Below are 12326 nucleotides of genomic sequence, written 5' to 3'. Positions count from 1 at the left end.
TGTTTTATAATTGCCTCTTGTTCCCTAGATTTACATCATAATTATTGGAAGAATACATTTTTACACTAGAACTTTATTTTATTTAAATTGAATGGGGATATGGAATTTATTTGGCTAAGGCAGACTTTTTCATGCAAGTGATTTACAATGTGTAACATAGCTAAAATTTGAATGAGAGGTATTGCTGTGTTCTTAATACCTGTTAGAACAGAAAGAATGTTTTATATCTTGCATCTCAGAAGACTTATTTCAGCTTAATCTTTTTTCCTCCTTTTAGTCGCAATCTTTTAGCCACATTGCCAAAATATCTGTTTGACTTGCCACTTAAAGTTTTGGTGGTCAGTAATAATAAGCTGGTATCCATTCCAGAAGAAATTGGAAAGTTAAGAGACCTGATGGAGTTGGTGAGTAAAATTGTGTACAGTAGTATGAAGTGTATTTATAATATAGTAATTTGTTAATGTGATTTAATATTACTATTAATTTATTACGGTAGTGCAAAGAGCTGAGCAAGGGTAGGGCCCCCGTGTGCTAGGCACTGTACAAAGAGTAGAAGACAGTCCCTGCTGTAAAGCGCTTACAGCATATAGACACCGCACTGGTGTCAAACAAAAGCAGAGTGATCAATGTGATGACAGCAAATCTCATGTTGCCTGTATTTTTTTTTATGGGGGTTACGCAGGAGGAGATAAGATCATAAGAAATGGGAAGTGCTGGGGATGGGACAGGAGAAGAGTATAAGAGGGACAAGTGTGGAGTAAACTGAGGTGAAGAGACTCTAAGGGGCAAATGGTATGAAGAGGATTGGAACTAACCGCTGATCAGCACAGGGCGAAGAAAGACAAGTCAAAGCTGTGACAGTTCTCTAACAGTATGCATCCACAGTGCTTTGAAGTCCAATGGAGCAAGTTTCCAAGTCCATGTTGACAGACTTCAGGTAGCAGTGCTCACGCTAGCATTTTCAAAACAGCTGTGTAGACAGCTCTTTAAAGTTGTTGCTTGGGTTGGAGCTTGAGGTTGAAGTATCGGGTTGGTATAGGGCAAATTTGCTTACTTGGGCTGGGAGGCTTGCTCCTGTGGGCTCCAAAACTCTGTGTAGACTTACCTGAAATGCTCCCTACTTTGGCTCTTTATGCTCCCACTGACAGGAGTCTAACTGGTTCCCTACTGCACTTTATCCCAGAGGCCTCGTGGTGGGAACTACAGGTGGGTCCTCTTGGAACCCTAATCCTTTCAAGTTATAGGAAGTATCTCTTGCACAGTTAGGGATCTGGGAGGTGCACTATATTGATGCATAATGTCAACTTAGTTATTGTATGGTCAGTTTGTGACCTCATGTTCTATAAGTACAGTATATGGCAGAACTCAAAAGTACATTTACAAAGTTAACAATTTAGAATAACTAAATATCGAAATAGGTGAGTAATCAGACTTTCTCTTAATACATTGACATGAAAGATAATTCTGTGAAACCTCTAATTAATAAGGTTTCTTGGTTTGATATTTAGTAAACAAGTACATTACGAAAGAATGTCGCCTCACTTACTCTAAAATGGAATTGAGTCTTTTAACTTAATTTTTGTGGTAGGTCACCTGCAACAGAGATGCTTGGTTCTGTGCTAAATCTAGGACATTGCACTCACACCTGTAATGAAATGTGTATTCAAGCTCTCATTTTTTTCCATTTGAAAAGCCAAAAATAACGATTTAACTTGGTTTCCTTTGTGAAATATATGAGCAAAATGAATGCCTATTCATCATATTCCTTTCTATTGAGGGTCTTTACCTTCTGTGGAAGTTAAAAAAAAAATTATATTGGCAGGGATACTAAATGTCAATCATCTCTAACCTTAAGTATTTGAAAATAGCTTGTCCAGGTATCCTTCAATATTTTAAAAATGTTTACTCTGTTTAAAGCCCCTTAATCTAAAATTTTCCAGTTTACAGTGGTTTAATAAAGTTCATTTTCTAAAGCCAAGTGAGAATTGATTGTGTGTGAGGAGGTAATCTGGGGTTAAGAAAAGATTAGCTTCTGTAATTTGTCTATGATTGCTGCACCCAGAATGGAGTTAGAGTGTACTAATGGAGGTATAATAACTTGAGAGAGCAATGAGAACTTGAGCTAAGTCTGGTGACTTGTCAGTGTTGAGGTGTGCTATCATCTCACTGTGCACTGTGAACAGCCTGCCTCCCGTTTCTTGTGGATGTGTATGGTTTATAGATAATGCAGTCTTTTGGCCTATGTTCATTTTTAAAGATGAATTATAGTTCTTGAAATTAGACAGTATTATACATTGTATAATATAGTTCTAATACAGCCCAAAAGCCCGTGTTTACCTGATGCCTGGTTCATTTGGAGTGTTGGATGTAGAAAGTGAATGTATTTAGGGTTACAGCTTGGTTGCTTTTGCTCCTTTCTCACTAGTGTGAAACAGTGAATGCATGTCTGATGTTGTAGATGGAAACTCAATTAGTGTTTTTTCTTAAGTGGAAAATGACCCCGGTACAAAGAAAAGAACCAAGAATTTTTTGATAAGTCCTACTTGTTTAGGTTTTAACTACTGAAATTTAGAATATCATAGCTAGGAATTGAGCTGATTCCTCTCTAAATTTAAAAGTAATAATGGATCGGTGCTGCTGCTTTTATGCAGATATAAATTATTGATAGCAAATTAGTTTCATTGGACAGAGTTCTTAGAACAGTAGCAATTGAGAGTTGGTGCCTGTAGTAATATAACTGTGTACACTTTATGTTTTAGTGACTTCTGCAACATTTAAAGTGTTCTTTCTTACACTGTATATATGTAGAATTTGAAAATTCTGGCTTTTTAAAATTACAGAATCGTGGGATCACTCACTGACAGAAATCTAGATCTGCATTATTCTGTATATGCATGTAAAATTTTGCCAGAATGAGATGTAAAATGTGATCTACAATATTAAATATAGCTACCATATGTGGATTTTTGCTCTGCTGCCTTATTGTAGTGGTTTTCAAACACACTGCGAGTGTACGCAACATGCAAGTGTATTTCATCCTTTCATGTTCATTTTCACTATTTAATATCTGCATTATGGATAACATCTCTAGCATGCTGTCTTTATTCTGGAGCCTCAAAGCAACAGGTTCCAACCAAGAACACTGAGATGAGGAGTATTTTTAAAAAACGAACCATACCCAGTCTCTTTTTGTCCCTTAAAAAAACCCTTTCACTTTGTGTACCTCACCACTTTGCATATAAGTATTTAATGCAGCAGATAAGCATTTGTCACCACAAATAAAATCAAAGTGTAAACTTTTAATTTTTGTATCATCCTTCCTTACATATCCCATGGACTGGGAGTAGAAGACTGCTAAACAATTACTGAAAACAGGTTAATAGCCCCAGTTGAACATTTTAGGCAACCCAAGTAGCCAAATGGACACTGGAGAAAGATATTGGGAAGGAATATTCGGGAGTAAAATCACCTGAACAGAAGAGCTATGGGATTTGCTGGATGTAGATTCAGATTTCCTTGGTAGCTAGGAGTGCTTTTGCGCAGCTTCAGCTGATCCACCACTGCGATTCTTTCTGAATAAGAACAACTTGGATGCAGTGATTCATGCTCTTGTCACATCCCGATTGGATTATTGCAATGCACTCTACGTGGGGCTGCCTTTGAAGAGTCTTTGAAGGCTTCAACTTATCCAGAATGCAGCTCCTCGAGTTTTAACTAATACTTGTTATACGGAGCACATTATGCCGGTGCTCTGGCAGCTGCACTAGCTTCAGGTGTGTTTCTGGGCACAATTCAAAGTCTCGATTATGACTTATGAAGCCCTAAATGGGTTGGGACCAGGGTATTTGAAGGACCGTCTCCTCCTATATGAACCTGCCTGGGGATTGAGGTCGGCTAGGGAGGCTCTGCTCCGTGTTCCTTCATTTATGGAGATAAGGTTGATACCTGCATGGAGCAGGGCTTTCTCAGCCTTTGCCCCTAGGCTATGGAACTCTCTCCCCCGGGATATTCGCCTGGCGCCAATGTTGGCATTGGTTCGGTGCCAGGCCAAGGCCACCCTTTTGACCTGTGCTTTTATTGGTGTTTAGGTATGTGTGTGTGTCCCTCCTCTTGAGGTATTTTAGCAGACCTCTTTGGGGTCTTGTATTTTACTTTATATACATTTATTTTATTGTGCGTTAAAAACTTTTTGTAAGCTACCTCGAATATTTTAAATAGAGAGGCTGGGTAAAAATATTTTAAATAAATAAAATACATTTATGTCTAAGGACCTAGACTTTAAAATCAACCTCCAGTTTTTACCTCTAGCATTGGGTAGCTAGTCTTATAAGTATTGTCATTGCATATATGAATCATACCCTGGAAAACTGAAGCTACATGTTGATCTTGTGGAACTAGTGTTTAGCTAGGTTGGAAATAGCTTTTAGGATTTCTCCATATTTTATTAAAGCTTATGCTAAATTATCTAAAACACAGGTTAATAAAGAAGTTTCTATTCACCCAAGACTTTTGCTTTAATTATCCTAAAGTAGCGAGTTCAATTTAAAAAAATTGTGAAATGGGTATAATAAATCTGCAGTAGGAAATTATTGTTAATAAATTTTAACAGTACATTTTAAAATAAGTATCCAAATACTCGGATACCTCCCACGGAAAGCTATAATAGTAGCTTGTGGAACATAAGAGTAATAAGTTCAGATTGTTCCTCTGTAAAAAATTTGAAGTAGGCATTCTGCAAATAAATACAGTCTGCTAGAAAAGAATTGGATGGTAGAGTGGCACATCTGGCAGGCTCTGGAGTGGGATTTGCAACAGGGATGTAAAACTAAAACAACAAAAACCACTAACTGTGACTGATTGAGTTTCAGCTGGTTACTCAGTTAAATGCCCCACAGGCTCCTGGCCTCCTCCCAGGATTGTAACTGGTAAGGTTAACTGATAAGACAATGCTTACTGGTTAATGGGTTAAATTCTTACATCCCTAGTTTACAGCTGCACAAGATGTAAGGTAGTGTTGCATTAGAGTAGTCAGACTTTCTGCATTGCTTGTCCCAATCCCAGGGCATATGGGTTGCAACTGAGCTAACCTTGTGGATGAAGTTGCGTCTGGGAGGAAGTGGTAACTGGCATCCCACTTGCACATCGCCTCAATAGCCTTGCCCTGGTCCAACTTCTGTCTCAGATTTTCCACTTGCTGCTGTTGCTGGCATCTTTCAGTGTCCTCTTGACTATGTCCTTGCAGTCGGAGTAATGACTGTGTGCTTGATGTTCTTGCCCTATGGAACAAGGACTGCTGGTTCCTAATGTTCCTCACACCATATCCAGAGGTAGCCAATAAGCTTCTGCAGCTATCAACATAGCATTGTGGGAATGAGTCCAAAGTGAAGCATAATCTTCCTGTCTCTTTGAAATTCATCTTCCGGGAAGCTGCTCAAGTATGTGGTGACATCTTGGCTGAAAGGGATCCTGACCATTGTCTTCACTGCAGCATTTCACAGGGCACTTACTACAGGGCTCTTCATCGCAGCCTCCTGGCACCTCAGAAGTCAGAATGTCTGAGGATCACTGCAGTGTTGCATAGATTACCCATTTAAGGGATGTTGGCACCACCTTGCCTCTGTGAGATGTCCCCCAGTTCATTGCTGGTCCACAGGGATAGGTACAGCCACTCCTTCACCAACAGCCTTATGGCGTTGTCCACCTTGTTGAGAGGTACCTTCCCCATGCTTATGCCAATGCATAAACACACGTTAATTAATTTAGTCTTGCAACACCTGTGTGAAGTAGGTGTAAGCCATGCTTATTCTCTGTGGCCGAACCGCTTAGACCTTTAATGAGACTGTAGCAGCCTGAGATCAGACTGATGTATGTTATCTGTGGCAGTAGAACAGCAGGTTCCCAAACTTTTTGCTAGCACAACTCTATGAAGTATTTCCTGCTGGGACTACAGGCAACCTGGAGGATGCCATTTTATAGATCAAAATAGCATCATCTGCACAGTGTGACCTTGGCACCACCTGCACAGTGTGTCCCTGTATGTGTGGTGCTCATGAGGTCACACTATGCAGAGAATGCCATTTTCAAGGGGAAATGGTGTTCTCCATGCGTTGGGAATTTGCACACACTGTACATGCAAGTTTACATGATGCAGCACAAAATGGCATTTTCCACACACGAGGGGTTGCCATCAACCCCTATAATGGTGTGACCCCATTTGCAATTACAGACCACAGTCTGGAACCACTACAGTCGAGGCTCATAATTTTGGATCCAGTGGTCTCAGGTGATTGTGTAACACAGGGAAGAAGAAGAATTATCCCAACTTTGCAGAAGTACAAAATGTAAGTGACTGTCTGCAATAACGCAAAAGACGTCTTTGGCAGAGATGGGAATCAAACCCAGCTCTCCTGATTGAGGCCAGAGCATGAATGAACCTCAACATGAACTTTCTTGTCCATTGGATTCGACTCCTCGATTGAACTCCCACATTACCAAATGTTGCTACAGATTGGAAAAGGCTCTCCTTTCTCCCCCACTCCCATTTCTTACGAAATTGAAAGAGGAAATTCTTCTTTAAAATATGTTTTGCAATAGCTTTTACTGATTTTTTTTCTCTTGTTTAATTTCAGTCAGGCTATTGTTGAACTCATTAGCTCATTATCTTTTACTTAGGATATCAGCTGCAATGAGATTCAGGTCCTTCCCCAGCAAATAGGAAAACTGCAATCGCTTAGAGAATTAAACATCAGAAGAAATAATCTCCATGTGTTGCCAGATGGTAAGCTGATCACCATCCTTGCATTGAAATAGGTAAATTACGCAAAACATTAGGATTTCTGATTTTGTTTCCTTTCCCCCTTAACAGAACTGGGAGACCTTCCCTTGGTAAAACTGGATTTTTCTTGTAATAAAATTACAGAAATTCCAATTTGTTACAGGAAATTACATCATTTACAAGTAATAGTTTTGGATAACAACCCAATGCAGATACCGCCGGCACAGGTTAGTGTGTAAAAACCTTCCATTTTCTCAGCTTTCCTAGGGTTTTAAGGAAGAGTGAGATGTTAGGTTAATTACCAACCAATTGTATGTTTGAATGTTAGGGTCAGTCTCCTTTCTCCCCAGCACAGCTGTTTTTCTTTCTCTGCGTCTGTTGTTGTTTGTTCTTTCCATCTCCTTTCTGTTTTGATCTTTTCCTCAACCCAGCACACTTGACATTTAGTGAGCAAAGACAACCCCCCCAAAATCTTAAGTCAGTTTGATCTAATCTGAAGCTACAAACACTAGTCATAATTGTATGGTAATTGTATTGATTATTGCATAACATCATTACAGTGTGGATTAAAGTCATTCAAACAACTGTACCTTTGCATTTCCATATCTTTACATTTTTGGATGTCTTTTACATTTAATTCTGATATTCCTGGGCACGTGATGTTTGTTTTAGAGATGCCCTATAACTTTTTTTACTCTTAAATTACAGATACATACACAATCTTAAACTCTAGTTTTATCTGGGAATTATATATGTAGTACTTGAAAAAACAGTGATATACGTTGTGTTGCTATAGTCATGCAAGTCCCAGAATATTAGTGGTTGAGGTAATAGTCTCTTAATAGTAGAAACAAATGAAAATAACTCTTAAATTAGAAAGTATCTGTTGCTGTATGATATTATAAATATACCATGCATAGAAATCAACTTTTTTTCATGTTTCTTACAGATATGTTTAAAGGGTAAATTTCACATATTTAAATTCCTCAATATTCAAGAATGTCTCAGAATAGATAAAAAACCAGATTCCTTGGATCTTCCATCACTGGGTAAAAGAATCCCATCCCAGCCACTCACAGACAGGCACGTACCTTTCTTCTTTAGAACTATTTAATGCTTGCTATGAAGGGAGTGTTTAGGATAATGGAGAACTGCTCTTACAATACGTTCAAGTAATTTTAATAATTGCATTTACTTTTAAGATACTGCATTTCAAGCTCATTAGTTAACTCATTTAAAGAATTACATTAAATCCCTTCTTTTCATCCCCTGCTAAAAAGCAAATAGTAGTTGTCCTTTTTTATATCAAATTTTCAGCAATAGAGTACATCAGAAATTAGAATAAATATAAATTTTGATGTTTTTTGAAATAGGCATCTTTTCGTGTTCACATTCGTGCAGTATATAGTATAGCACTGAAGTTACATTCCTCTGAGCTTGCTCAAAATAGAATATTGCTAGATGGAAAGCTTGCCTTCCAATACCGATCCAGCTGTATACATTTTTAAGGCTGTGTAAACTGAGACTACATTAATTGTTTTTTTCAGTTTGATTTCTCTTGTTTTTGTGAGTCCAACTGAAGTGAAAAGTGTTATGTATTTTGCTGGACTTTCTCAATTAAGATTGTTTTGAAAAAGTTAATGGAAATGTCTGATATTGACAGTCTTTACCAGTAATGTTTTATAAAACTATATTAGCTACAGAACAAAATTGTACCTTGCTAGTATACTTAAAATTTCATCCATAACCTGGGCCAGTGTTTGCTGACTTTGATGCTGAATAAAACAGAAGCGGTTTGCTGTGGCAAGGAATCTCTGAAACATATAACTTCTGCAATAGAAGAACTAGTTAGTTATCCAAGGAGGCTTAATAAGGCATAATGGAATGAAAATGTACAAAGGTGAGAGAATGTAGGCTGGTTACCTGTCAGAATACCACACCTAAGGGTAAGGGCTTGACTATACTGGGAAATAGCCTGGAATAGCTGTTTAGACCTAGCCCTTCATGTGGGCACACTCACTCTGCACTGAGTGGATTAAATTCAACTGCAAGAACAATGCAGAATTCAATGCAATTCTTAATGCAGAATGAATGTCCAAGTGTAGGTTAGTGCAGAATATTGCACTTTAAATGTTCATATTGTTTGAATGGACTTTAGGAAACAAACCTGATTTTTTTTTCGAAAGAGAACCGAATTAAATTTCTATCTGATATCCATCTTAAAATAGCCTGTCTGCACACTAAGCATTGCTGTAGTATCTTGTGTCACAGATTGGTTGGCTATTAAAAAACAAAACAATAAACTCTTTGTCGCAGCAACCATAGAGATGCTAGGGAGAAAGGGGGGTATTGTCTTTAAGATGATGTCTTCCTTTCACTTACGATTCGCAAAAGTGATATTTTGTCTTACCATATCTGCTATGCTTTCTCTTTGTTATAGTATGGAAGACTTTTATCCTAATAAAAATCATGGTCCTGACTCTGGCATTGGCAGTGATAATGGGGATAAAAGATTGTCTACAACTGAAGTGAGTGGTTTTTCCCTATTCACTGTGTATTTGTATTTTTCTGTGTTGATAACAAAGGGCTGAAAGGACAATGTTTTCTTCTTTTATAGAAACCATTTAGCGTTCTTGATACACTAAATTGTTTATTTCTCTGGCATTCAAATATGCTTTGTATAACTTGAGAGAGCTTAAATATAATGTATGTTACTGTTAAATTAACTCAGGAAAATGTGTGACAAACGTACTGTAAACAGTGTAGTTATAGCCATGTTGGTGCCAGGGTATTAGAAACACATGTGAGTTAGGCTCGATCTCTTATTGGACCAACTTCTGTTGGTGAAACTTACCGTAAAGCATAGAATACTAAATATTTAAATTATTTTATGTCCCTGTTGTGGAATATGCATACACCTTCCTATTTTAGGATAAGGTGGGATTATGATATCCCTGCAAATACCATCTATCAGATGTGCCTTAGGCCAAAGGCAGCCTAGGTCAGTGGCCAGGGACAAGGTGGCTGACCTCAGCCGAAAGGCCACGCAACCTAATTTCTGAAGTCTATATGGCTGGCCTCAGGTTTGGGGCTGTGCGGCCTAGTGGTTGGAGTCAGGGAAATGGGCTGCCAACTAGAGGTGGGTGGAGGTCTTGAGTCCTCCCTCTCTAATGGGTCGCAGCCCAGGGCCCTGTTGGCAGTGAGTGTAGTACTATCCAGTCAGCAGGAATCCTACCACAACACATTGACTTTCGTTGGGTAAGAGGTACCATTCCTTCCACCTTCGTGGGCCACTTCTACCGTAAGCCCTGAAGCTGGGGTCTGCTCATTGTCAGGGTGTCTAAACTCCCTGGTGCAGGTAGCTTGTTGGCACTGACTCCTCTTAGCTTGGCTATAGACATCCAGTCTCCTGTCTAGGTTTCTAGGTCCTGTGGTCAGGGTCTGAAACGGGTCTTGGGCTGGAGCCTCCACCAAGCATCCTTGCTCCCTGGCAGTCAGCCTCAAGTGAGTTGGGCTGCTCCCTTTTATAGTGAGGCAGCTGTTGACACATGCCCAACACGGACTAAGGGACACGGACTAATGCCCATAATGTGAGGTTAACCCAATCTCGCCTAGCCTGGAGTATGCACAAACCATCATGGTCCCTCTGAATAGCTAGCCCTTGCACAGTTCTGTCAACCCATCTGAGCTTTCTAAAACAATTGTGGCTTCTTTGGCCATTTTCCGATAAAAATCCAAGATCGGTTTTTATAACCAGGAACAATTAATTTGACAGTTGTTTTTGTCTAATTTCTTGTTTTTAATATAAATTGAAGTACAGTGTATATTTCTTTGCATCAGCTGTTTATTGGAAGCTGTTGACTGACTTTTTAGATATATATTTATGAGCAATATTTGAAAACTATAAGGGACTTTGGCGCTTTTGTCCTATTTTTTCAATAACTTTTGTAGCTGTATAAATCTGTATAAACGACTACAGTTTGAGTAACAGAAATACTGAAATTGAATGCAGTAAAATTAAAAACTGGGACTAAGGGAAGATTTAAATATAGTCTAAAAATATACTTGCAAATTCATCTGGAGTATACTTAGATTGTAGGAAATTGTGAAGTGTGGTAATATTCCAGGATTATGTCAAGAAAGATCAAAATTTATTAGAAGTAAAGTGGCCACACAATCTTAATGGACAAACCCAAAGCTCTTTTAATTAAGTGGGGTTGTACTGGGTGATTGTATAGAGAAATGTTGCTGTGTTTCTGGAACAGTTGATTTGGTAGGTGACACACTTTGCTCAGTTAAGAGATCGGTGGTCCTGGAGTTGTGCTGCAGAGCACTTGTACATGACAAGTGCTGTTTTTCAGATGAAACAAAAAATGTCTAGACCGAACTTTGCATTCATATAAGTTTTTCACCTGTATCTCCCCTCATAGTAGCCTCCTTAATGTCACCCAGATTCTGTATTGTTATTTGTGGCTTTTCAATAGACTGCATAATTATTATACCAGTCAGGTTTTAATTCTGATTATTTGCAGCCATCTGATGATGACACAATCAGCCTTCACTCTCAGGTATCAGAATCGACAAGGGAACAGACAATAAGGAACGACAATCATTTAATAGGAAGTAAATTTGACTCCCCTAAAGGTAATTTTTAAATACACAGGAATGCGCTATTGTTTGGGGTGCAGATAATTTCTATTAAGCCCTGTACAAGATTAAATAATGGTGTATTAGAATTGTACATTTACACTTTAAGCAACATTGTAATAAAATTATAAATACAACACTAATATGCAACAAGAAAAAAACCCATCTCTTGAAAATCTTTTCCAGATATAGCAAGAGCTCCCTGCATTAGTTATATTTGACTGTGTTACAAATACCTTTTATTTATTTTTCAAATTTAATCATCCGTAGACCAGGAGGTGTATGATTACATTGACCCTAATGCAGAAGATGCAGCCATTCCTGAGCAAGATGTACAAATGGGACCATATGTCTATTACCTTAAGGTAAGGTAACTTAAATGGAAAAAATTAGATGGCCGGTCTTGGTTATTAATGTCTAAACTCTTATTTTTTTCCATTCTATATAAGGAACGAGGAAAACACCCTGAGAAATCACAGAAAATAGAAAGGAATGATGAGTGGGGAGAGGAAAAAAGGTAGGCCTTCTAGACATCTCTTTAGAATTCAATATTTCCAAGACATAGCTCTGCAATAGTGGGTACAAGCATCTCTGGTTGGGCAGAAGATCAGTGTGTAAGAAGGGTTTTTTTAAACTGCTGTCAACTAACATGATCATTTGCTTAAAAAAAACAAGGCCCCAAGAATGCATTCATTTCCAGAACCGACTGAAAACAAAAAAATTAGCCGAATTAATCTTTCAGGCTTCAAAAAGAGAAGCTGTTGGCAGAGGAAGATGATGAACTGAAAGAGGTGACTGACTTGAGAAAAATAGCAGCTCAGCTACTGCAGCAAGAACAGAAAAACAGGTAATACAAAATCCAAATAAGTTAAACAAGTTGTGTGCCATATTTAATTTATATTTA

The 12326-nt window shown here is 38.3% G+C and overlaps 1 protein-coding gene across 3 annotated transcripts in view; it reads left to right on the top strand.

Annotated features, from left to right (window-relative positions):
- LRCH2 (leucine rich repeats and calponin homology domain containing 2) overlaps nt 1-12326 on the top strand; it is an 89802-nt gene that overhangs the window by 28686 nt on the left and 48790 nt on the right. For all 3 annotated transcript variants that reach the window (XM_089781790.1, XM_089781789.1, XM_089781791.1), the window contains exons 3-11: nt 278-404; nt 6673-6778; nt 6866-7002; nt 7725-7858; nt 9216-9303; nt 11308-11419; nt 11693-11787; nt 11872-11939; nt 12165-12269. In XM_089781790.1, coding sequence (XP_089637916.1) covers nt 278-404; nt 6673-6778; nt 6866-7002; nt 7725-7858; nt 9216-9303; nt 11308-11419; nt 11693-11787; nt 11872-11939; nt 12165-12269 — 972 coding nt within the window. The remainder of the gene's footprint in view (nt 1-277; nt 405-6672; nt 6779-6865; nt 7003-7724; nt 7859-9215; nt 9304-11307; nt 11420-11692; nt 11788-11871; nt 11940-12164; nt 12270-12326) is intronic.

Source organism: Pelodiscus sinensis, chromosome 13 (genome assembly GCF_052426305.1).
Source record: "Pelodiscus sinensis isolate ZL-2025 chromosome 13, ASM5242630v1, whole genome shotgun sequence".
Lineage (NCBI taxonomy): Eukaryota > Metazoa > Chordata > Testudines > Trionychidae > Pelodiscus > Pelodiscus sinensis.
This window is presented reverse-complemented; position numbering and strand designations above follow the sequence as displayed.